At 36.8% G+C, this 26,426-nt stretch overlaps 1 protein-coding gene across 1 annotated transcript in view; it reads right to left on the bottom strand.

Moving 5' to 3' along the window:
* Window positions 1-534: 534 nt before the first annotated feature.
* The window catches only part of hectd2.L (HECT domain containing E3 ubiquitin protein ligase 2 L homeolog), a 78,631-nt gene continuing 52,739 nt past the window's right edge, over window positions 535-26,426 (bottom strand). Inside the window, exons 6-21 of the mRNA XM_041568757.1 lie at window positions 25,743-25,807; window positions 24,715-24,760; window positions 24,476-24,585; window positions 23,600-23,748; window positions 20,775-20,898; window positions 17,523-17,619; window positions 14,991-15,098; window positions 13,383-13,515; window positions 12,979-13,067; window positions 12,290-12,448; window positions 10,309-10,383; window positions 9,875-9,962; window positions 9,248-9,354; window positions 8,974-9,089; window positions 6,984-7,127; window positions 535-6,649 (exon numbers count right to left, since the gene is read on the bottom strand). Coding sequence (XP_041424691.1) covers window positions 6,529-6,649; window positions 6,984-7,127; window positions 8,974-9,089; window positions 9,248-9,354; window positions 9,875-9,962; window positions 10,309-10,383; window positions 12,290-12,448; window positions 12,979-13,067; window positions 13,383-13,515; window positions 14,991-15,098; window positions 17,523-17,619; window positions 20,775-20,898; window positions 23,600-23,748; window positions 24,476-24,585; window positions 24,715-24,760; window positions 25,743-25,807 — 1,731 coding nt within the window. The 3' untranslated portion in view covers window positions 535-6,528. The remainder of the gene's footprint in view (window positions 6,650-6,983; window positions 7,128-8,973; window positions 9,090-9,247; window positions 9,355-9,874; window positions 9,963-10,308; window positions 10,384-12,289; window positions 12,449-12,978; window positions 13,068-13,382; window positions 13,516-14,990; window positions 15,099-17,522; window positions 17,620-20,774; window positions 20,899-23,599; window positions 23,749-24,475; window positions 24,586-24,714; window positions 24,761-25,742; window positions 25,808-26,426) is intronic.

Genomic DNA, 26,426 nt, shown 5'->3' with positions numbered 1-26,426 from the left:
AAAATTGTAACCTTGAAAAACTAATTTTTCATGGGAAAAAACCAACTCGACCTTTGATAAAAAAACTCCCAATGGCAGAGGTCCCTTGAACGATTTGAAGATGACTGTAGCCTTCATGATCGAGTTTTTTCGGTGATTTTCACTTGAAAACGCAATTAATTCGAGCGATTTGAGTTTATTTCCTGCGGAAAAACCCAATTAATACGAATTTACGGTTGTTAACCCTGATTCGAGTTTTTTCTAGAATGAGGAACCATTCAGTGTAGAAGCCTAAACTTGATATTTGATATTTAAGATATAAATATATATTGCGTTGCCAGTCAAGTGTTCTATGTGGATACATCATCTTACTCCCAAAACATCAAGTGCCGATATCTCTGCCTATTTAAATGTAATTAATTAAGAAATACTGACATATGCTACTAGTATAAAATCTTTTGAATGTACATTTCGAGTTCAAGTATAAACATGCCCAGATTGCGAGATTTACAAGAGACTTAAAACATATCCCCGGGGGAATTAACCAGTCGGTGCTGAAAAACACAGTTTTATTAAATGAAAAGTAAACATTCAGTAAGAAAGATCTAAAAGCTGGTACGATGCATGAATACAGAGGTGCTTAAGGAGAAAAAACGCTTTCTTATGAATAACAACAGGACAAAAACAACAGATTGCAGTGTTTTATTGTTTCTCAGCCGTTTCTTGTAGGAATCCCAGCTGGCACACATATTCTCTGCAATGGCATTGCTTGTGGATACAGATTAAGGAAGGGTGACATTATAAACCATTACAAATGGCATGCCACCAAGTGAAAATCTCCATTGCTAGAGGAGGTAAAGGCTCATTCTCCAGTCCTCTTCAAACCAACATGGTTGCCAACAAGCAGTCATGTAGCCAAAGCAGGAGCCAATTTTTGACCTTAGGGTGGTGGCACACGTGGAAATCGCCTCTTCTTCAGCTTTCCGAATCACCCAAAGGCAAATTTGGAAAATGAAGCATTCCGAGTGCCATCCCGCCGGCAATTAACATTCTAGCCGGCGGAAAGGAATTTAGGGGAGATTAGTCGCCCGAAGATAAGCCGATTTGTCGCTGTGCGACTTGTCTCCTCCAGTAGCCACATCTGCCACCACCCTTAGGCACCATGGGTACTCCTTTCTGATTGGCTTCTGCTGTGGCCACTAGAGATCACAGCCACTGACCAATCTGGTGCGAAGACTACTGAAGATTCACTGCGGTGCAGTGAACAAGGGGATATATTTAAACTGTAAGCGGGTGCATGCATGCTTTCTTCCTCCAGACATCATTCTTGCTGCTGTTGCCCTTTGGTGAAGACACACAATATGTATTTTTAAAACCTCGCCCAATAAAAAAAAATAAAAAAACTGAGCTTTGCAGAAAAGAAACTATAGCAAGGTATCTCAATTAAGTATCAGTCTAGCTAGCCTACACCGAAAGTTAATAGACTAAAACCACATATTGTGCAACTTTTACTCATACCGGTATGGTATCCATTATCCGGAAACCTGATATCCAGAAAGCTCTGAATTACGGGAAGGCCATCTCCCATAGACTCCACTTTAAACAAATAATAAAAATTTTAAAACGGATTTCAATTATGTCTGGCAATAAACTTGCAGCATGTCAATGATGAAAGAATACAAACACCCTAGTACATAGTACATGGTTTCCCCTTCTATTAGCAAATGTTTCTTTATGGGTGCTATATAACATTGTGGATCTGCTGTTCTACAACATGACACCACCTGGGGGCACAAACAAACGGCTGAGAAACGCTGATGTACTCGCTTCACAGACAAATCTTATAAGCAAATTCAGAGATATGTCAGAATGATGCGCAATACTTTTTCAACAAAAAATGCAAAATGCTGAATTTTTTTTTTTATTTGTGTACAAAATGCGTTAACATGTTTTTCCCTTTACGTATAATTTATGCAAACAGTAGTTTGTATTTGAGGTATTGTTTTTTTACAGTAAACAAAATATCAAATAAATTAAACAAAAAAAAACCCAAGGCAATCTTCAATGAACTGAACAAGGCTAAGAATAAAGCTTTGTTAAGGATCACAGGCAGCAGCAGCAGTGTTATATATAGGTGTATATGGAGTGTATACATGCTAGATACAAGGGATGACAAACATTTTTAAAACCCATCTCACTGCCCCTTTCCTTGGGGGTGACTTTTAACTTGATTTTAGGTGATATAGCTGCCCAAATCTCTAGGTCGTCCCCACTAAGCAGCCCTGGGAATATGGCTGCTGTTGGATTTCCTCTACAGCACCCTGGTTCCCTAAGCACTAAGACTCATTAGTGAGTCCAAGCATAATTTTAGGGTGGCTGTATCGTGCAAATCATAATTTGCTAAATAAAAATAAATGCAAGTATAATTAAAAATGTTTTTTTTATCCCTTCAAACAGCGGGAATATGGTTCTGAGCAATTAACATTGGTAATACCGGGAGAAATCCGTACATGATCCAGGCACCCCGAACACCCAACGTACTCCCCAAAGACTTATAGGTCATTCCTGTGTCTAACAACCTGTTCCCCCATTGTTTTCTTTTCAAACGGGGCTGCAGTTTGTTATGTACCAGAAGCAAAGTCTGCATCTGATTTCTACAAATACAAAGAGAAACTACAGACTACAACGGAAATGATATATTTGCAGGAAAAGCAAATGGACAAACTGGGGGTAATTTATTAAAAGGAACAACAGCGAAAGCAAATGGCACCACCAGGATAGACAATTGCTCAGCACCAGTAGCACCTTTTTCTTTGGCTGGATTATGCTGTTATTAATGTTTACTGAGAGGGCACGTGGGTTCTTGATGCTTTGCGTATGGAAAATTGTGTTAGAGATGGTAGATATTTTTCTTGGTCTACAGAGCTTGACATTTTTAAAAAACAAATTGCTTTATCCAAGCTATTCTGCTAACAAGGGCTATTCGCAGAGTTTATATAGGTTTACACTATAGGTGCCATTTTGGCTCGCATGCTCAGAATGGCAACATGGAGGGTCTCGCTGTAGCTGAGCAGAAGTCCTGGTGATAGGCACTAATGCTGACAAGTTTCAAAAATGCACCGCCAGCAGCACTTTTTGTAGCCTTGCAGCTGTTGAACCTTTATAATAAATTACCCCCATGCACTTGAAGTCTCATGTTTTCCAAATGATCTTTTGCTCATAACACATTTTATAATTGCTCTTTACCTTTAAATACTATGCAATGAATGCAAGCGATTTTACACAGTTGTGTGTCTTTGCTTTTGTCCTTTTATTTATATAGAATACGATGCTCAACATTCAGCTATTTTAATAAATAATAGGAAAATATAAAATAAAACGGCACTCTGTAAAAAGCCATTTCAGGAACAGAAAAAGCCTATCACTTTCCATTCCCTCTAATGTTGTCTGTTACATTATTGCAAAACTTCTTAATCAAGCAGATCTTTAACCTGCGGCCATTACATTTTAACCACATCAACTGCCGTTAAACGACATCACTGAAGTTTGACCTTAACTTCAGATATCCGAAAATATCAGCCTCTTGTATAAAAGCGTTTCCTTTGAAAGATAAATGCCACGTCCTTAAAACAATGGATTTATCTTGTAAAAAATAAATCTCTAAAAGTCATTAAAACTCTACTTCGTTTTATAAATTATATACAGTCAACTGCAAACACGATCCCTCTGTCCAAACTCTCTCTACATGGAATTAGTCTGAAAATACCATCCATGTACGAAATGTACACATTGCAGTCTTGATATTTAGTGATGGGCGAATTTATTCGGCAGGCGCGAATTCGCTGCGAATTTGTGCGATCCGCCGCCGGCGAATAAATTTGCGAAACCGCTTTGAAAATTCACTGGCAAAATTTGCCAGCGTCATAAACGAGACACCGCCGACGTTTCACTAATTTTTCACCGTTTCGCTAATTTTTCTGTGAAGCGAAATGGCGCAAATTCGCCCATCACTATTGATATTGCTTGCAAGTCTATAATTTAAGCTAGCAACAATAACGCACCCGCAGCAAGAGGCCAGTCTTGCATCAATATGCCAACACTTAGAGGCCCATTTATCAAAGGTCGAATTTGAATTCATTTGATTTTTTTTTTTTTTTAAATTCAAATATACTCACAATTTGACTGGGAGGTTATTTAAAAATGTGAATGTCTAATATTCAAACTAATGGTTCTGACCCGAAATTCGAATCATATTGATTCGTGCGAAATGAGTATTTCCTCGAAAAAAAAAAAACATCTCCAAATGGCTTAACGGACCTCTGCCATTGACTTGGAAATGAACTCGGCAGGTTTTAGGTGGTGAATTAGGACTGTTTCCGTGGTCGAGGTGTGATAAATAGGGGGATTAAAATTTGAATGTTTGAATTTTGAAACTCGAAATCTAATTGGAATTTAATATTCGACCCTTGATAAATCTGCCCCTTAGCGTGACATTAGAAATAGGTTTGTAGAACAAATGTCATAAGTCCTGTAGAATCACAGAACACATAACAAATCCAGGAAAAAAGAAACATATATTTACACTCATGTGACATCGCTGTACAGTTGAAGGTGCTTCCAGCAGAGCAAAAACATTGACCCAAACTGAATGGGTCAACGTGCACTGAAGTGGAGTTTTAGATATCATTAGTATATCATCACAAAATCCTATATGAGAAGGCTAAAAAAAACTCTCTTCTTCAAACCCTACTGTCTAATTTTAGGTCAGAAGGTCTGAGCTTATTCTCTATCAAGCTTCCCTTGGGTCTGTGTCTAAGCAGTTTTGACTAATTTGCCTCCTCAGATGCAAAAAAATATATGTTTGGCATTGGTGATTAAATATTTTGGCATCATTTACCAATCCAAAAGGCAATTAAGGTACCAGATATGTAGGAAAACTCTTGGTTATGTGTTCCACATATGCATAACAATTGTATCACATCTCTCACACAACTTGCTGACCTAGCCTAAATGTCCCATTTCTGTTAAGAAATATTCAAAAATTTTCTCTGGTTGTCTCACCAGTAAAAACCCGCGATTCAGTTTTTGGCTCTTTTTTCAATAGGGCATTAGTTCCTAAAAATTAAAATCTCTCACATCAATTTTTTGTGGTGCATGAAGAACATTTTGAGACTTCAAAAGTTCTCCGTAAGTCTGCAGAACTCTCTAGAAGTCTCCTTTCTGGAAGTCTTCCGAACTCTCCAGAAGTCTACAGAGTTTCAAAGTCTCCAAAAGTGTCCTCAAGAGTTCTCCAAGTTTCAGAAGTCTCCAGAACTCAAGACTTCTCAGGAAGTATCCGGAACTCAATACTTCTCGAGAGGTCTCCAAAACGCTAGAAGTCTCCAGAGTCCCGAAGTCTCTGAAAGTCTCCTCGAGAGTTCTCTGGAAGTCTCTAGAGTTTTGAAGTCTAATAAAGTCTCTCTAGGAGCCTCCAGAACTCTCTAGCTATCCCCAGAAGTCTCCGGAACTCTGGAGACTTCCGGAGAACCCTTACCTTCTGGAGAATAGGAGACTTTTAGAGAGTTCTCTGGAAGTCTGATTTGAGATGCAGATGCAATCTGCAGTTTATTTGCATGTCATAGATAAAAGTGGCTGAACCATGTTAGCGAATGTCATTGGCCAACATACAAAACACATGGAAAGGAAGAGACATGTGCTGAAGTGCTTGATGCCAGCACTTCTGGAATCAGTATATGTAGTGTGTGACCCAGCCCTAGATTCCCCAGATCTTTAGAGAAACAGACAAATGGCAGGGTAAATCATGCTCTCTATCCGTCTAAAAAACAGAAAATATTCATATATGAATAAATAACTGTAAAATAAAATAAAGATCAGTCTGGCAATCTCAAGCAATTTAGCTTTTGCAAACTAGAAATGCCAACTGAGCAGGAAGGTTGCTACACCTGCTTACCCAAGGTGAGTATAAGTCTATATGCAGACCATAGATACAGTGCAGTGCTTGTTTTTAAGCACAATGCAAATGGAATTAGCAATTTCTGTCTTAATTAATAGCAGTAAAAGTACAAAATCTGTGCAGAGGCGTCTGTCCTAAAGGGATATATTCCCTATTTAAAATAAATATATTGGCTTTACTGCATTTTAGTAAAGCATAGTAAACCAACAACAGAATAATGATTATTTTGGCAACTTCAGTGACCTGCATAAAGTTTTGTAGGAAAACAATACAAAATGTCTCTAAATCATCACAAAACTTCATTACCTAAACCTGCTAGTAAAACCTTAGTACAAGGACACTTTCTCAGTACTTCTGACCGTAAGAAGGATGGCGAATAACATGAACGCACAGCAGGTTACAAGGATTCTAAATGAGACACCTCTAGGTAATGTTGTTTAGGGTCTATCAGTCTATTCTGTCTGAAACCTGAGGCACAAAAGAAAAACGTAGACGAGTAGTCTGCTCTGCTGCTCTCAGTGCAAAGTAGTTCAACAATAAATTAAATGGCACAGGAATCAAGAAACCTTTAATCCTTTAGCAGAGCCGGCACTGTCCTATTGTAGGCCAAAGCCTTCAGCATTTGAAATCGCAATTGTCAGCTTCTGCTTCAGTTCCTTCTTTGTCTTGTATGGAGGCAGGCAAAGCTGGTTAAAACAAGTGTGTGCTATAGGCAACCTACAGGAGACACAAAACAAATGTAAAACACACACACATATATATACATATATATATATATATATATATATATATATATATATATATATATATATATATATATATATACACATATATACATACATACATACATACATACATACATATATATATATATATATATATATATATATATATATATATATATATATATATATATATATATATATGGCCTGGTACAGCAAGTCCAGACTTTTATTTGACTTATTACTATAGAAATACCACGACCTGGATGAATTTCGATTTTAACATCTGAAAGAAGAAATCTGTACAAATGAAGAACAGGAACCATTACCAGTTAGTGGGTGTCTCACTCTTTGAAATCTTGAAATTTAAATCTGCCATCCCCCCCACTGGTACTCTATCACTGCCTGTAGCAAAGTGTAGCAACTTCTTTTGGAGCTCAAGGGGGAATCCAAGAACGACATCCCAGAAGTATCTGCAAAGGAACACACGCCATAATGAGTTATTCTATTTTGGGCAACAATTTTGCCTATACATGTATGGGACCTGTTATCCAAAATGCTCGGGACCTAAGGTTTTCCAAATAATGGATCTTTCCGTAATTTGGATGTTCAAACCTTAAGTCTACTAGAAAATCATGTAAACATTAAATAAACCCAATAGGATTGTTTTGCCTGTAATCATTATTCATATCAAGTACAAGGTACGGTTTTATTATTGCAGAGAAAAAGGAAATAATTTTAAAAAAATTTGGATTATTTGATTATAATGGAGTCTATGGGAGATATCCTTTCTGTAATTTAGATAATGGGTTTCCAATTAACGGATCCCATACCTGTGCAGAAAACCCTAAACTCTCAAAATATATAAGTAAGTATAAGGGTAAGTAAATACAGGTATGGGATCTGTTATCTGGAAACCCGTTATCCAGTTACAAAAAGGCTCCCATAGACTCCATTTTATCCAAATATTCAAACTTTTGAAATATGATTTCCTTTTTCTCTCTAATAATAAAACAGTACATTGTACTTGGAAGGCTGCCTCCCAATTTTATTAAATTATTTCCTTTTTCTCTGCAATAATAAAACAGTAGCTTGTACTTTATCCAAACTAAGATATAATTAATCCTTATTGGAAAAAAACCAGCCTATTGGGTTTATTTAATGTTTACATTATTTTCTAGCAGACTTAAGGTATGAAGAAAGACCTGTTATCCAGAAAACCCAAGGTCCCGAGCATTCTGCATAACAGGTCCCATACCTGTACAACTGATAGAATGAAGACTGCTAACTCCCCCAAAATATTTGCTGCTCCTCTCAAAGCAATCACCACAAACTTACAGATAAACAATTATAGAGGGAAGTGTTCTAATACTGAAATACTATGTAATAAGTCAAAACATATAAAAATGCACAATCCATATACAAATGTAGTCTCTGTAGACTCTGAGGGACAGGAGCACTAGTCAACCAAATAGAGCAGACTAATCAGAGCACTTTATACATGGGACAATGTAATAAAAGCTGCACTTTGCAACTGGACTATAAAACTTTAGTAACTAATCAGCAGGTAGCAATTATGAATTAGAAAACAAACATCTAATTGGTTGCTATAGGTAACTAGACCCGGTCAAACCTAATGCCATTGTAATATTATGCTGCTTTATTTGGTCATCTAGTGGTATTTGTCCCTGAGAGTGTGCAGTCCTGAGATAGACCTGTGCTATATACAGATGGAACACGGACTATGCAAAATGATTTTTACAGATGTTTTAAGCTTTCTTTTTCGAAAACACAAACTGCTACTGCAGATATGCAATTTTTAGAATCAAGTCTCTTTTCTTCCGAGTCCTCTGCTAACCTTTAGCCTCTTGTAGCATGTGATACTTTGTATCAGCAAAATACAGTAAAGGAATGGTGACATATACAAAGGCCAAAGATCACGTTTAATGCTACAGCAATTTAAGGCCTCTATGGCACAGGGTTGCTGGGTGAAAATCACTTGTATACCAGAGCCCAATGGTATCACATATAAGGCCAGTAGCTCTGACAAGGTCTGTACTTTCCTTATTCTTAGGCTAATGCAACAGCTTCTGATTGCAGTTGACTAGAAGAAGGTTACATTGATTCTTCTGTCGACATACTTGACCCAAAGAAAGCAGCTAACCCTACTTTAAGCCATCTGCAAGTTTATCTTTATAGTTTAGTGAGCCCAACGACGAACGTGTAATTTATTCAACCGATATACTAGTAAACCCATCCCATTATGTTCTGTTTGTTCAGTGATGTGAACAGGTATTGAAGCAATTCAGTGCATCTCACCTCACAGTGACATCTGTTTTTAAATAGCCATCGTACTGAGTGCTTCTCTGGAGCGCATGCATGTCTAATTCAGGACTTCCACAAACAAGAATTTCCACCTCTTCTGGACGAAGCAACTTTAAAAACAAGTAATTATGGCCTTGGTTACATTCTCTTTAATTAAGAAACACAAATAACTTGTGTAGGTGGGTGCATCTCCGTTGTAGAAGCAGAAGCCACCAAACATCATATGGTTGTTTCCCAACTGTCACAGTATGTCAATATTCTTACGTACCATTAATGCGTTGGAAGCACAAACACTATGAAATCCATAATAGAATGCTGAAAACTGTTTGTAGATAGACTTGTTGAGGAGAAAGTCTACATAAAGTTGGACGTACTCTAAGAGTAAAGAGAAGAAAAACCTTGAACATACTGCCAACATCATTCTCAACACTGTATGACCAAAAATATGTAGACACCTGCCTTTTTTTTTATTCCAAACCCTAGAATATTAAGATGAAGTTGGTTTGGGATTTGATTCCATTCATATGTAAGAAGTTGGACACTGATGTTGGGCAATCAGCTCTGGTTCAAATGGGCATTCTAGTCTATCTCACAGGTGTTCATTTGAATTGAGGTCAAAGCTCTGTGAAGGCCAGTCAAGTTCTTTCACATCCATGTTAGCAAAATTCTGTGTGGACCTCACTCTGTACAAAGGAGTATTATGGTGCAGAAACAGGAAAGGGTATTCCCCAAACTGTTGCTGCAATGCAGGAACAACTGAATCGTCAAGAAAGTAATCTTATGATATCCTGTAGCAGCTGTGCTGGGTATGCCTTATATAGTTCATTGTAATAATTAGAAGGGGTGTCCACATATTTTTGGTCACGTAGTAACATTTGTCACTGGGTACAATTACCTTTTCTATTCTGATTGGTTACAGGTATTTTATCTCCACCAGGCTTGAGATTGTATGACTTAATGGTCCCAAACTCTTCCTGAAAAACCTTGGAGAAAAAAAATAAAAATTCATGACAAAGTATCCAGAATGTTGGCTTCCCCTGGAACAGCCCCTAGCTTGAGTGTCATTCTGCATTTGTGCCTTTATAGTTTTAGGAGGGCACAGGAGTTCACGGAAAATGATCTGCAGAGGGTACAACTATCAAAATGCCACATATATTTTATACTATACTATATACTATAAATCACTCCAGATATCTCCTGTGCAAGTCTCCTTCTAACTTAAAAGTCCAGTATGTTTGTGAGTGTATATACATGTATATACATGTGTGTGTATGTGTATATATACAATATGGCTTCCAGATACATTTTGTATATTACTGGTTAACTAACCTGAAATGTTGAATAAAAATCTTCTTCCACGTTACCATCGTAAGACAGAAGCTCATTTAACCCATGAGCCAGCTCCTAAAAAACAGGAATGTAGTTAGTATTTTATTGTTTATAGCAGGTATTTATTTTCACATATCTTTTTTTAAAAAAAATATTAATATACTAAAATTGAAATAAGAAAGCAATGTGCAAGTTATATGGTCTAATAGCTCATCTAGAATCTGATAAAAAAACATGTGTAACTGTATTTTAAATAGGACGGAGCTGAAAGCTCCTTCACATGACCACAAAATGACAACCCACAAAATGTTTCATTCAAAGGGAATGTCAACTCAAAAAATATTTTTTATGTCTAATAAAAGAAACCATAGTTCTAAGTAACTTTACAATATATATTCATTACAAATTTACGTTATATACAGCAGAACCCCCATTTTACAACCCTTGATTTTAAGTTTTCCCTCATTTTACATTGTTGTTTTGTGGTCCCACCTATATATTTTGCATAATACATTTCCCTGATTGTACACCATTTTTTTCTGGTCCCCTGAAAAACGTAAAATGGGGGTTCTACTGTATGTAATACTATTGAAAGCAGTGTCTTTCTATTCTTGGCCCTGGTGGCTCTGCCTGTTTATACAATGTAAGACAAGGCAGCTGATTAACAGACGTGTCTTTGCTGGAGAACTCAAGACTTTTTGCAACTTTGTTTAAAAAGTAACAACCAGGAATTAAGCAAATGTTGCTTTCAATAGCAATTATTTTTACAAATAACTTTAAAATCACTGAACATTTTTAATGAATGTAAATTGGAAAGGTGTTTAGAATTATATTTTCTTTTATTAGGCAAATTTTTATTTTGGTGTTGACTTGCCCTTTAACTGCAGTAAGCAACATGCAATGCAATTTTGAATGTGACACACCATGTTTTTTTTTTTTGCCTTGTTTTTACCCCCCCCCAGTGTAATTGAAGGGCAAATCTACAGCAGTACACCTAATGGATCAACAGTGAAGCAATTGCACTTAAATTTAGATACAAATTGGGTGTAAACTGTGACCAGCACTTTTAGGGGGTTATTTAACAAAGGTCGAATGTCAGAGTTTTATATACCTTGAATGAACTACAACTTCAATGACATCTTATTTAAGAAATAACTCAAATGGAAAAAACTTGATTACGTGAGTTTGAATTGCGAAACCTGAAAACTAAAATTAATCACGTTTTCTGGGGGGAGAAATGGAATCGGTCCAATAATTTGAGTTTTCGGGCAACACCCTCAAAAAAAAAACACGAACATCATGCAGGCTACTAACATCTTGGTTCAAAAGACCTCTGCCATTGACTCCTACATGACCATGTCACGTTTTAGATGGTGTATTTAGATTTAAGCAATTTCCAGGGTCTGGGGTATAATAAATCTCAAAAAAAAATTTGTTAAAAAACAAAACAAAAAACAAGCTTAACAAATAACCCCCTTAAGGTGACCATAAACGCAGAGATCCACTCGTTTGGCGATGTTGCCAAACGAGGGGATCTCTCCCCGATATGCCCACATTGAAGCCCTAGGATCGGATCAGAATGCATTCAAAATGGGCGGTCGGATCACAGGATTTCTTTCCCTGCCCGATCGAGATCTGGCCAACTTTCGGCCAGATATCGATCAGGGAAGCCCGTCAGATAGCTTAACACACGACCCGATAAGCTGCCGACTTGGTCTGTCAGCAGCTTTTATCGGCCCGTGTATGGAGGCCTTTAGAGTGGGGGCTGCATCACATCTGGAGCATGTGTGCAAAACAGTGCTTGCATGCTTTTCACTCATTTATTGATGCAACCTGCTATGGAAACGTTGAGCTGCTGGCAGGTCCAATGTGGTGGAGGAGCCTGTTTGGGTGCAACTTCCTTAATAATTGTGTCCATTTTAGGGTCCCCACACTTTTAGTAAAATATATATTATACCCACATCATAAGCTTCTTACTTACTGGCATAATCTGGTACAAGTCATCAAGAGTGACAGGTGCAATGCCGACAGGCATGTTCTGGTCACAAGGAACAACAGGAGGACTCAGCAGCTTCTTGTAACAGCATGGTGGAAAGCGGATATCTAATGTGATGCTGTTATACACAGCTAGACCCATCAACTTGGAATGTTAAGTACAATTAAGGACACTCTAAAGCAGCAAAAAGAAGCCTTGAGTTATTTTTATGAAAGAGCAGCTAAAAGTGGTGCAGTACCCCTTGCTTTATTTATGCATTATGCAGTTGTAATGGTTGCTCTTTATTACAATACAAATTAAAGGAACAGCATACTCTTGCTTTCAGTTTAACAGCACATTGATCTAGCTTCAAAAATATGTTCTACCTATGGCTTTCATTTAAAAATAAAGCTTTATTATTGATTTGATGTTGTTCTTATATAAATCACAGTTGCTCTTTAATATTTTCCCATTGTATTTGTCCAATAAATGCATAACAATTTCACCCTGAGCTTTAATAAAGGTGTTTTATCATCTCAGTTTGTCTAAACAGCGAATGTCTGGTTGGATTATTGCATCCCATAACCCTTCTGTTGTGTTATAATGATCTAATAAGAAGCTAGAATAATACTAGAGAAGAACTAATACTAGAGAAGAACTACTAATTGGAATCATTCGCTGTAACAAAAGGATACAGTTCCAACTAGTCGAAACTCTGAATAGTTGTCACACTTAAAGCTGCTAAACCAGTGGCAATTTGAATCCTTGTGATATGTAAACATACCTGTTAATAAAAGCACATCAAAAGTATTTCAGCTGTTATTCTACATCATATTACAACTGAATGACATGTAAATGTATACATAGTTATAGACAGGATTGCATTTAGTTCTGCACTGTTTCCAGATAACTCAAAAAATAACTATAATTATTGTTTTTCCTCATATACTCCTCCTTATACAGTAGAGCAGAGCCACCAAGGTGGAAGTAATATATATGCCATTTCAGATAAATGCAATCAGCCCTAATGTTTTCCTTCATCACAATCATATAGCCTTTTTTAAAGCAACTTTTGCTTTATTTTTTTACAAAACATTACCATAGTCTGGGTGGAAAATCTGTCTGATGAGCAGGAGAAACCACTCTTTGGTAAGGCCACCCATGTCAAGGCCCGCCTCTCCCACAAATGTGACCTTCAGCTTTTTCTTCAGATCAGCCCTTTTTCTGGTAAGCTAAGAAAATAAACAAGATAGAAGTCAGGCAAACCACAAAGCACTGACGGGACTGTGATAATTTTGTCGTTGAATTTTCAGGCTAAAAATTGCTGTGGGGAAAATAGGTTCAAATTATTCTCAATGGCTACAAATAAGCTTTGTACTGGGCTTATAATAACATTGAATAAAATATACAACTGAAATTACATGTTGCTTCTACACACACACACAAAAAAGAAGTATTTTGTCAAATTCAGACTAATATTTAACATTATGAAGCCATTGCCAACTGTCTGTGTTGCATGTGTGAGTACATAAGGGGCAATTTATCACAAGGATGGCAAGTTGCCTTGTTTTGTTTTCGGCACTTTGCCTGCGGGTGAGGTCTAAAGTGCAGGGAATAATTCCTCTAACCAGTCTCCCAACTTGAGTGTTGTTTTTAATCCAGCAAAGGGGAGATGCTTGAATAAGCACTAAGGGGTGAGATTTGGGGCCGCTTTGTGCTCCTGCACTTGCATCCGTGATCATCGTAAATGACCTCTAAATTCTTTCGTAATGCCTTGTCACATTTTAATCAAAGGAATAAGGTAAACAGCAAATAAAAGGCTTTTATGAATATTTTAATATAATGTACTTTTATCCTGCAGGGGTCAAATCCTATTCCCATATACTAGTCAAATGAAAACATTTCTCATATAAAACAGAACATAAGGTTGCCAGTAAATAATGTATTTGTAGGCGCTCGATCAATATTACGTTAAAAAAGTTCCCTTTTTGACATGACAAGTTAACATTTATTTCTGCAACATTTACCATTATTTTAGAAAGAAACGGGTAAAATTTCAGGGCAATGTAAATTAATAAAAATATAGATATCTTTACTGTGTTACCTAGTAAATCAAAAGACTAAAAACACAAAGGAAGACTATGGGTTCCTTACATTTTAGTCTTCAGCCTTAAAAAGGAACTGTGGGGTCCTAATAGCCTGCTTGTAATTTCTATATATATTTTTGCAGAGTGGAAAACCGACTATGGAATCAAATATTTTTTTTTATTATTTGTTTTATGAATTTTTGAATCATTTATCAAATGTATTTTGCTAGGACTATAAATGCCCCTAAACTGCTGTCTTCTCCTTCCAGCTGTTAATTGCTTCTCAGTTGTGCACTGCAGAGGTTAAAGGAATCCTGCCTAGTGATGGGCGAATTTGGGGCGTTTCACTTAGCTGCAAAACGGCGAAAAAATTTTGAAACGGTGCCGGCGTCTCGTTTTTGACGCCGGCAAATTTTTGCTGCGGTTTCGCAAATCGTAGGAATCGCAGGAATTTGCCGCAAATTCGCCCATTACTAATCCTGGCAGTAGCCTGACAGAAGCAAAGTCTTCTCTTGCAATCTCAATGACATTTATAGTAACATGGAGATCATTAAGATGGTTGTTCACACTCCCTATACATGCACATACACAGATATAAGGAGGTGGTGGGAAGTAGATACCTCATCAAGTGAATCACTGACTAACTGAAGTCTTCTCACTTTGATATTCAAGAACAGCATGTTCATGTCGGGTTTTTGCCGTCGAGAAACTTTGTCCACAAGGCTTTGCTATGGGAATTTAAACAGATTATGACAATCATACACACACAGGAATATAGGTAAGCTACAACAATATGGAAGTGGCCTCTATGGGGCTGGTAGCAGATAAACCAAGCAGATCCATTAACTTGCTTAGGCCTAGGAACCCTAAGCCCCAGGAACCAACCCCAGAAGAAGCACACCTTGTTGTAAATTGCGTGTAGTGATAAAGTCATGGAGACACATACTAATATCACCTAGCAGTGGGAGCAGCAAATTGGGGGTCTGTGGGAAAGGTGCCAAAAATGACCAAGTACTTTAGGCAATCATTAATTTGGAGAAAGAAAGAAGGAGACTGTCCTTGCTGGAGACATACCCACCACAGAAAAGCCAACTCCGTCCAAGGATAAATGAATCCAAAAAAACCTCCAGCAAATAATCCACCGGGACCAGGCTTGTTAGTAATGAGGGTGTAAATGTATCAGTAGCAACTTTTCCTATTGTCAGTCAAGTTGAGGAGTGCAGGCAATAAAACGTCTGTAAAACAAAGTAAAAAAAGGGTGTGCTCCCCTAGTGTAATCCCTTTTTAAAATATTTCTTTACTAGACTAAAATGCACTTACAAGATTGTAGGCATCAACAAGCAGTAAGAAGATTCAAGAGCGTGTTTCATGCCAAATAGTTACTTCCTCAGGGGCACACAATCAATAAAAAAGCCATTTTAAACATACAAAAAACCAATGGATCGGTTGCCGCTAAAGAAGTCACTATTTGGTGATGAAACGCATGGGCTTGATTATTCTTACTGCTAACTGATGAGCTGTTGATGCCTAAAATCTTGTAAGTGAACTTTATTCTAAGACTATTATATAATATAATATTTTAAAAAGGGATAATACTAGGGAGCACACCCTTCTTTTACTTTGTTTTATAGACATGCCGGTTTGACCATCCGTTTTTTTGAAGAGGCAGTGCCCAGAGACTGATCGATTGCAGCAAAATTAATTTTCATTGGGACTTGAATTCCTATCTTTGGATTTTAAAGGAAATCTGCTGGTTTTGGGTATATAAAATTATTTCTTAGTCCATTTTTAGCCTAATTATAGCACCCCCCAATATTGAATTAAGCGTATGAACTACAAATTAAGTTCTGCATTCAAAGATACGGCAGCAGTAATCTCTGCAAATACCTGCTAAGGGGTTGCAAGCCCAAGGAACCAGACAGGTACGGACTAAGTCAGCTAATGTTTAATGCAATTTATTTAGAACATTTTCAAATAAATAGTTAAGCCCAATTACAACAACACAGTTTTAAGAATGCTGTCAGGCAAGTGTTTTACCTTAATGTTGAAAATGAAAACTAATGCTTTCTAAAGCCTAGCAATGGTCTGTTATCTGTGTGCTAAAACAATAATAAAAATCGAAACTGATAACACTAACAATAATGCACATAATAATGACAATGGCACAATGGTGCTATTTTTAGTAGCTCAAACACAAAAAGATAAAGTGCCCAAGATCACTCTCCATTGCCCTCTGTGACAACAGCCTGAAAGTGCTTGTTCAAGATCCTGTTAGGGCTACTTCAAAATATGCAGCAGGCAAAATGCCTGAAGTTGCCCGCAGTGCCGTTGCCCTAATGATATGTTAGCACAGCAGACGTTTGCATAGCATTGCCTAATGGAATTTGTAATGTGTATATTGCCAATTGATTGCTAGTCTTACACAAGCTGGACCTTGCTTGTATCTGTTTGTATCTGTTTAATGAGTATGAATATGATGTTTCCTCCCTAGTGAGGCTGCCGACAAAATCACTACTGTCTGCACTGATCAACCAGTTAGGTTCTAGAGTTTGAACTTGATTAAAATAAAAAGCAAAGACCTCTTATCCAGAAAACCCTAGGTCGCAAGCATAAAATGGTCCCATACCTGTAAATGCCATAGCCCATGCATTTCCTAGAGAAATGGCTTCTTAAAATATGTGGGGTTCATACTGCAATCAGGGATGTCTGTAGCTGCAGACTAGTTTACCCTAATATACAGAAGCAAAAAGGATTTTGTCCGATTAACCACTGGTACAGGATTAAATGCAAGACTGTAAACAGGTGATACAACTGATACATTCTGCCTTGAATAGAAAGTTATGTAGTCCTTTATTGTGTAACAAAATGTTGTTCTTTATTGCAGAACCTGATTCAGGTTTCCCCCAACATACATACTCCCCATACATACTCCCCAGGATACAGCAGATAAACACAGGCTGAGAATCAGCACCTACGCTTGAATCTGTGCTCTTCTGTGTCTGCACCTGGAGTCAGCTTGAGCGTAACCACACAGAGTTGATTTCGGCACCAAAATCTGCTCCATGTGCCTGCATCAGGGCTGACACAATGGCTCCTACTGTCTTTAACAGCACACCCGTATTAGCACATTGAAATAAGAAAGTACTTCTTACCCGTGCAATACTGATCATTTGCTGCTCAGAATCCTTCTGTATAATGAGTTTTTTGGCAGCAATGGATATGATGAATGGGAACTGACAGAAAGAGAATCTGTAATATAAAAAAAAAAAAAACATCTATAAATCCACATATATGAATATTCTGTGCATTTTATTGCTTTATAGCTACCATTCAGCTCACAAAACAAGCCAACGCCTTATAGTACATCAAACTATTTATTCATATACTCTATAGTAATTAATAAGTATTGTAATGCTGTTGACATTTCCTGGTGATAATACAATTGTAAAGCACAAGGGTTCCACATACAAGACCTGTATATAATGACATAAAGTGGAGTATTCCCATATAGACTCAGGAGGCAAAGTGGGTCTGAATGGCCAATGTATACATATTATTCCCAAAGGGGTAAGAAGCTTAGGTCACATTATAAGCTGTTTCAGAACACAGAAGTGCTAAATCTATATAAACGTTATAATGAGGGAATTTGGATCCATCATTTAAAAAATGAACATAAAAAAACATCTATCAAGTTGATTATTTTTATACAGTGAAGCAAAAAAGTGAGGCCCTCTATTAGCTGCTGCACGGACCACACACTAGCTATAATTATTGGTACCACTGACTTTTATTTGTTTTTCGGCAAATGCCAAAAATAAAGTGCAAAAATTAAATAACAGATGGGCTGGTGCCTCTCGTGTATTTTAGGATAGAAACTGCAGTGATATTTTTCAAGCAGTGACAAACTATATTAACCAAGTGCGGTGTATTACAAGGTGCCACCATTTGGCCAGTAGATATTATAATATACATACATATTATTCAGGTGTAATGCCCATTCATTCTTACCTCAATATTCCTAATTAGTTTAATTATTGGATAAATAAACTCTGGCTGATATTACAATTTAAAATGTAATATTTTTCTTCCTCTCAAACATACACAGCCTACTGTACTTAGACGTCATTAAAGGGCATACAAAGCAAAAAACGAATTCACTACGAATTCACTAGCACATTCCAACACAGTTTTACAGAAGATAACGTCTAATCTCTTTATACACTTCCATCCCGTGGGACTACAAAGCCGCCAATTATTGACCCCCAGCACTTTCCAGCGTTGAAGCATCTGTGTTCTTGTGCGCACCACACGAAGCCCAGCAGACATCTGGTCCGGATGACATTTGTTTGCTTTGTGCACGTCATCAGACTGTCTGCCAGGCACGCTGCAGAGTAATTATACACCTGCAGACGGGGCTGAGAACTAAGGAAAGTATAGCCCTAGTAAAAGCAAAATAAGCTGATGGTGATACGAAACATGTCGATGAAGAAATAGATCATTGGCTAAACTCTCCTTTAAGTATAAGATAAAGAAAAAACTGGAATCTCATATCTCACGGTTCAATGCCCAAGAAACTGTATATTAATGGACAAATAAAGCGTTTTCTTATACATTATACAATGGAATCTTGCCATAGGGCTGCTGATGAATCCAGCAGGTGCAGTAAACCTACAACAAACACCTTACAGATGCCAAAGATGTTCCTGATCAGTTGCCCATTTCTGCCTGGCTCTTCCACATTTACTGTGGGGCCTATTTATCAAGCTTTGTAAAATATTTGACACCAGAAATATTTAAGTAAAAAGTGGCACGAAATAAACGGCGTTTTTATTTGTCTGTGTAACGATATACCTCATTTTTATATGTTATTTTTTTAAACAGCTTTATATAAAGGCCCCTAGAGAGGTCTTTAATTGTTAATAGCATTAATATTTTGGAACTTTCATCAAATAGGGAAAGATGGAAGTGAGCGCTGGACAACATGCCCTTTATTAAAGGATAAGTAAACATTAAAAATAAGTGAATGTAATATTAATGGGGTGATATTCTCAGTACTTTTGCAATGTACATTCATTAAGAATGTTTTTTTTATTCCAAGATAATAAAGGATACATGAATGAATGCATTTTGTTACAGCAGCGCCACCTGCTGGTCATTTTCCGACCAGTCTGACCACCACGCCGTCAAGGAAGTTGTCAGGAGAAAGAAAGAGGCTGTTCTGATGTTCTTCTGCTTAGGAAAGATTTGACAAAGGTTTCTAATTTTTTTCCTAAGCAAAAGAACATCAGAGCAGGCCTCTTTCTCCTGACAAATTCCTTGACAACTTAGTGGTCAGACTGGTCAGAAAATGACCAGCAGGTGGCACAGTTGTAACGGAATTCAATAATGTTAACAGTATATGAATCCCTTAATATCTTGGAATTAAAAAATAAATAATGAATGTACATTGTAAAAGTGCTTAAAATAGCACCGCCATCAATTTTACTTATTTTTAAGGTTTACATATTCTTTAAAGGGGTAGTTCACCTAAGTTAACTTTTAGTATGTTATAGAATGGCTAATTCAAATCAACTTCTTCACTGGCCTCCGTTTTTCCTATAGTTTTTGTTATTAATTATTTGCCTTTTTTTATGCTTTCTAGTAGGAATGCACCGAATCCACTATTTTGGTTTCGGCCGAACCCCCAAATCCTTTGCGAAAGATTCAGCCGTATACCAAACTGAATCCGAATATAATTTGCATATATAAATAAGGGATGGGAAGGGGAAAACATTTTTTACTTCCTTGTTTTGTGACAAAAAGTCACGCGATTTCCCTCCTCGTCCTTAATTTACATATGCTAATTAGGATTCGGATTCCTTCTGCCTGGTCGAACCCGAATCCTGTTGAAAAAGGCCGAATCCTGTCCGAATCCCAAACCGAATCCTAGATTCGGTGCATCCCTACTTTCTAGCTTTGAAATGGAGTCACTGACCCTAGCAGCCAAAAAATATTTCTTCGTAAAGCTACAATTTAATTGTTATTTTTTATTACTCATCTTTTTTTCTGTTTTGGCCTCTTCCTATTCCTATTTCAGTATCTGAATTAAACTACTGTCTGGTTGCTATGGTAATTCAAAACCTAGCAACCAAATAGCTCCTATAATTCCAAACTGGAGAACTGCTGTACAAAAAGTGAAATAATTAAACAACAACACACAATTAATACAAATTGATGACCAAATGCAAATTGTCTCAGAATATCACTTTCTACATCATACTAAAAGTTTACTTACTTAAGAATTTAAGGCTTGTGTATCCCACTCATACTCCCCTGCATTCAGAAAGCACATCCTTCATGTACACAATCACACTAAAAACTGTCAGCCTGGTTTAGGCAGATGGATTGGAAATGTAACAACTAACCTGTGAGAGTTTCCATAGAACTGCCACGTCTGATATTCTTCCATGAGATCAATAAGATCCAAAGTGGAGTTATAAAAATCAGTGTAAGGAATGGGAGGTTGGTTACAAAGGGTATTAGCAGCATCTGTAAAAGCAAAATAAAAAAATAAAGGCCTGATTAAAAGGACCAGTAACATTACATTTTTATTTTTTTTTTTAAGAAAAAAGTCTTTATTAAGAAAAAATTTACCTAAACTCCACTTGCGCTTCTCTTCAGAAAGCGATCAGCCGATCCATCATGCGGCATTCAATTTCTCCTCCCTGCCTTCCTTATAGGAGATAGCCAGGGAGGAGAAATCGAGCGCTGCACGATGGATCGTCGCCCTGTCGCCTTTGCTGAAGAGGAGCGGAAGCGGAGTTTCGGTAAGTTATTTCTTAATAAAGGCTTTGCGATTTTAATGTTTAATAACTAATAACTGTATATTTACACATTAATATAAGCACACTTTTTTTCTAACAATATTTACATGAATACAAATCTATTAATGAGACAACAGTGTTATTAAAGGAATGGTGCAGGGATTTATAAACTTCATTTGGGTTATGATCAGGTACCTTGCCATTAACCCAAGACCCCAACTATTTGCGGTTGCCTAGTTTTCACACAGAAGCAGCCATTCTTTCTAACCTCACAAAATCCAACTGGAGCACTTTTTCCCTTCCTAAACATGCTTTCTCTTAGCACATCAATATTGAATTACCTTAAATAGTAAAACCATTTACTAATAGAATACAGATATAGGATCTGTTATCTAGAATGCTTGGGACCTGGGGCTTTCCAGACAAGAGATCTTTCCGTAATGGATGAACCTGGCTTAAGTCTGCTAAAAATGTAAACATTAAATAAACCCAATAGGATTGTTTTGCAACCAATATGGATCCATGCAGGATGAAGTACAAGGTACTGTTTTATAGATAAAGGACATGTTATCCATATGCTCAGAACCTGTAGGTTTTCGGATAACGGGTCTTTGTGTAATTTGTAGCTCCATACCTTAAGTCTGCTAAAAATCATTTAATAAATCCAATTAGATTGTTTCTCCACCAGTATGTATTAATAATATCTTAGTTGGGATCAAGTACAATGTACTGTTTTATTATTAAAGAAAAAAGGGAAATATGTTTTCACATTTGGAATTATTTGATTAAAATGAAGTCTATGGGACAAGACCATCAAGTAATTCAGAGCTTTCTGGATAACAGATCCTATACCTGTTATTACATCCTGTAACTCGATGCTAGTTAATAACGGTGAAGGTGTGCTAGAGTATATTAAAAATGAGAGGATCTACAGTTGTCCTAAAGCAAATTATATAAATTTGTATAAATTTAAATATAACACAGTTGCAACAATATAATGAGTAAAATGAATGATTAGCATTGAAGCTAACTGAAGTCCTTGCATAAGGTGAGTTCAGCCAACAGCTTTATTTAGACTATATTTATAGTTAATTGTAATTACTAGGCACAATGTAGGAACCAAGCTTCATGCGCCTCCATGCTCTAGTTTGCTCTCTTCTTTAATAAGAACAGAAGATATTGGGGCACATTTATAAACACTGGGCAAATTTGCACCAGGGCAGTAACCCATAGCAACCAATGAAATGTTTGCTTTCATTGTTCAACCTGCAGGAGGCTGAAAAAAATGAACCACTGATTGGTCGCTACTGTTTACTGTCTAGGTGAAAATTTGCCCAGGGTTTATAAATAAGTCCCATTGTGTCTTGATGCTGCAGGACAGCTTGCTTCCTCAAGTACAATCTTTTCTTTAAAAGTAAATGAAAATGTAATATAAGCTTCATCATACTGAAATAAGAAACTTTCTAAATAAAATCAATTACATATTCTGAATAGTTTCTGAAATAAGCAAGTTTATCTTCACCATACCTCTTTCAGCATCTGTTGCTCTTCATTCTGTCTTCTTGCAGCAGTTGGGTCTCAGATATTCACGGACAGTTAGATCCAATATATCTTATAGGGGGCTTCCTTTCCTAGCAGATGAATTAGCGCTCACTCAAATAACTGATTCCAATACAAACAAAATCTAACTAAATAACTGCCTTTGGCACAAATCCTACATGTAGAGAGACAGGACGTCTGGTGATTTTAATAACGTGAGCTCTAATACATCTTCTAGGCAAAAGGAGCCCCCTACAACTGGATCTAACTGTCAATGTATATCTGACACCCAACTCCTGCATGAAGACAGAATGAAGAGAAACAGATGCTGACAGAGGAATCATGAAGATAAACTTGATTATTTCAGAAACGGTAAAGGTTTTTTAATTGATTGTATTTAAAAAAACTTCTTATTTCAGTATGCTGAAGAAACAGCTAGTGTACTACTCCCTGCATACATATTAGATAACTATTCTTTTGCATTTACCAGAAGGTCAGAAACATACCTTACAGAGCCCACAAAACATTCCTTACCATACGGTTTATGCTGTATTATCAGACTTTACAGACATCAAAAACAGTATTTTTTATAGTATTCACAAAAAGATGGTGCATTTGTATTGAAACTGATGGAGAATGATGTTGCTCCTGGAAAATAATTACACGTTTCTTCTTTGCACATTTATAGAGGATTTAGTATCCGATGCCTTGTACCTTAGTAGTATATAAAATTGACACATGTAAATTCTTTACACACTGGGTTTTGCTTTCATATCCAAATTCCTATATCGGCCTTTATATTTATATACATTTCTGAAAGATAGGCCATGCCATTTATTTTTTTACAAACTATTCTACCCAGCAATGTACTTCTAAGGGTCACATACTTAGTAAAGCTAGAACTTTGGTTGCAGAGGGAATCCACCAGGTACATTTCGCCAGGGGTGGGAATTCTTCTGGCTTTGCAGGAAAGAGTCGCAATGAAATGAACTGCAGCAGCCTGTCCACCAATTGCTTAAAGCGTTTCTGAGACATCCTGCAAGAAAAGGGAATACGGATTAAACAGAAACTTAAGAATCTTTGTCAGAAAATCTTAAAACCTCCATATAATCACTTGTATATTATATTTTCCTTTAGGAAGTACAGCATATTGAATGATTCTAAAAAACATATATATATATATATATATACTGTATATATATATATCAATGGAATTTGGCAAGGAGAACTGTGGCAATTGGATGATATGGCTTACAATATAACCTCTAGTACAGGTATGGAATCCATTATCTGTAAACCTGTTATACAGAAAGCTCTGAATTACAGAAGGGCCAACTCCCATGGAGTCCATTTTATCCAAATAATCCAGATTTTTAAACAGGATTCCTTTTCTCTGTAGTAATAAAACAGTAGCTTGTACTTGATTCCAACTAAGATATAATTAATCCTTATTGGAAGCAAAACCAGCCTATTGGGTTTATTAAATGTTTACATGATTTTCTAGTAGACTTAAGGTATGATCATCCAAATTACGGAAAGATCCGTTATCCGGAAAACCCCAGGTCCCGAGCATTCTGGATAACAGATCCCATACCTGTATCTGATTGCAATAAAATATGGACAGAATAAGCTGAAAAAAGGGATAAAGAATAGTTGTTTCCAAAGCAGATCCCTCTTAAATACAACACCATTGTTTATGCAAGTCACCGTTTTCATCTCCTACGAATAATATACAATAACAAATATACAAATGTGCTCCTTACTTTTTAAACCAGTGAATTAGAAAATGATGGTCAGTGTCAGAAAGGGTGGCGATTTGCCTTAGCAAATGGGCGTAGATGACATAAGTAGACGGGCTACTGAACTGTGGATTCTGGAACAAAAAGAAGCAGCAGAACACACATTAATTTTAGTCCATTTCATTCACTTAGAAATCCAGTATATATCCAGCATTGTCATTCATGCGAGATGCCATCTGAGAGTCATTTAAGGGAATTCATACCTGTGTTAGAATAAAGTATGCTCTTATGTCATCTTTTGTTCTTGGTCTGAAACAAACATGTAAGAATAGCATTATACAACACAGATTTCCTGATTTGGATGTTTTTGGTATTCTTTATTTAAATGGAAATATTTACAGTGTTTGCAGTCAGAAGCATGATCTGTATGCACCATTCAAAAACTATGGCTGTTTCTAAGCTTTCTACAGTACCGGTACATGCTCAAGTTACTTCTGGTACTGTAGCTTCATAAATACCTATTAGAAGGAAATAGAGCTATCGCTGAATTAAGATATTGTAGCATCATTGCGAAATGGAACTAATCTCAACTTCATCTCACGCTAGTAGAACAGTGTTTTACATTTAGCAATGAGGGTTTGGATAACTGTAAACTGGACCTGCTTCTCTTGCCTCTGCTACATATTATTTATAAGGTTCCATCATACTTCTATCATGTGCTACAATATTTAAAGAACAATACAAATAGCATGACAAATAAACCAATGCAAGAAGCATACCATAAATAAAATGGCACAGGGACCCTGTCCCTGAGAATTTGCACTAAATATAAATGGAGAATAGGTGAAAATGGGTGCAACTATTCACTTTGTTTAAAGGCACCAGCTGTGTAATACAAATTGCTATCAGTAACTGCTAGAGGGCTTATATACCGAATGCATTTGCTTCACATCAGGCAACAGCAGTCCCTAATTTAACCCTGTCCTAATAGCTATAATTTAATAAACCAAGGATTAATGTGCAGCACTGTAACATCCCATTCCTTTCCAGACATCTGTAATAGTGTGTTAAGACCAGGAATTATATGATATTATTCAGCCAATGGATCATAGTTAGTGGGTAATAGTAAGCCATGTGCCAGTGAGTTTCTATGCCACTCGCCATTCTTTTCCCAAAGCTAAGAGAAATGCTGAAGCTTAAAAATAAATTGCTAAATTGCAACAAAACATTAAAGACTGTAGGAGAATCAACAATTTCTATTTTATACATATATAAATTTATATATACATACCCTTTCCATTCTCTTAACAGACTGTTAATAATTCCCTTAAGAACGGTTTTCTGGATATCTTGAGACTGTAACAACAAAAAAAAAATGAAAGAAACATCGGCAATATACTTGTCCAAACTCCCTTTTGGTTCATTCGTTTTTAACTAATTAATGGTTACAAATAAAGAATACCAGAAAAGAAAAATATTCCACAGGTTTTTTAATAAGTATGAAATAGCAAACTATGACTAATGCCTCATTGTAGCATGTAAACCTACATACCATTACTCTTGGGGTCAAATACTGGGGTCATTTACAACGGAGGGTACAGACTACACCTTCAGGGAACAAAAGCCATCCCTATGACAGGTAGTAAGGATAGGCCCCCTTGTAGTTTGAATGATGTCTGAATGATGCTTAAATTAGGGGACAGGTAGGGGGGCAGGAGAGTCTATTCCTATGTGACTCCCCCCTCCCCTAGATCCCTCATATTTACACAGGCAATGTTGTATTCATAGGGATAGACCTGTGGCAATGACATTCAACAAAGTAGTGTGCAGTTTGTACACTGCCTTTCTTATAGCAAACAGGCTAAATTATTGTGTTTTATGTTGTATGCAGGTCTATGTCGTATGCAATGAAATATTATGTAATTTTCCCTTGAATATCTATATCTGGAGAGATCTTTTTAATGGAATTATCTGC

Source organism: Xenopus laevis, chromosome 7L (assembly GCF_017654675.1).
Source record: "Xenopus laevis strain J_2021 chromosome 7L, Xenopus_laevis_v10.1, whole genome shotgun sequence".
Classification (NCBI taxonomy): Eukaryota; Metazoa; Chordata; class Amphibia; order Anura; family Pipidae; genus Xenopus; species Xenopus laevis.
This window is presented reverse-complemented; position numbering and strand designations above follow the sequence as displayed.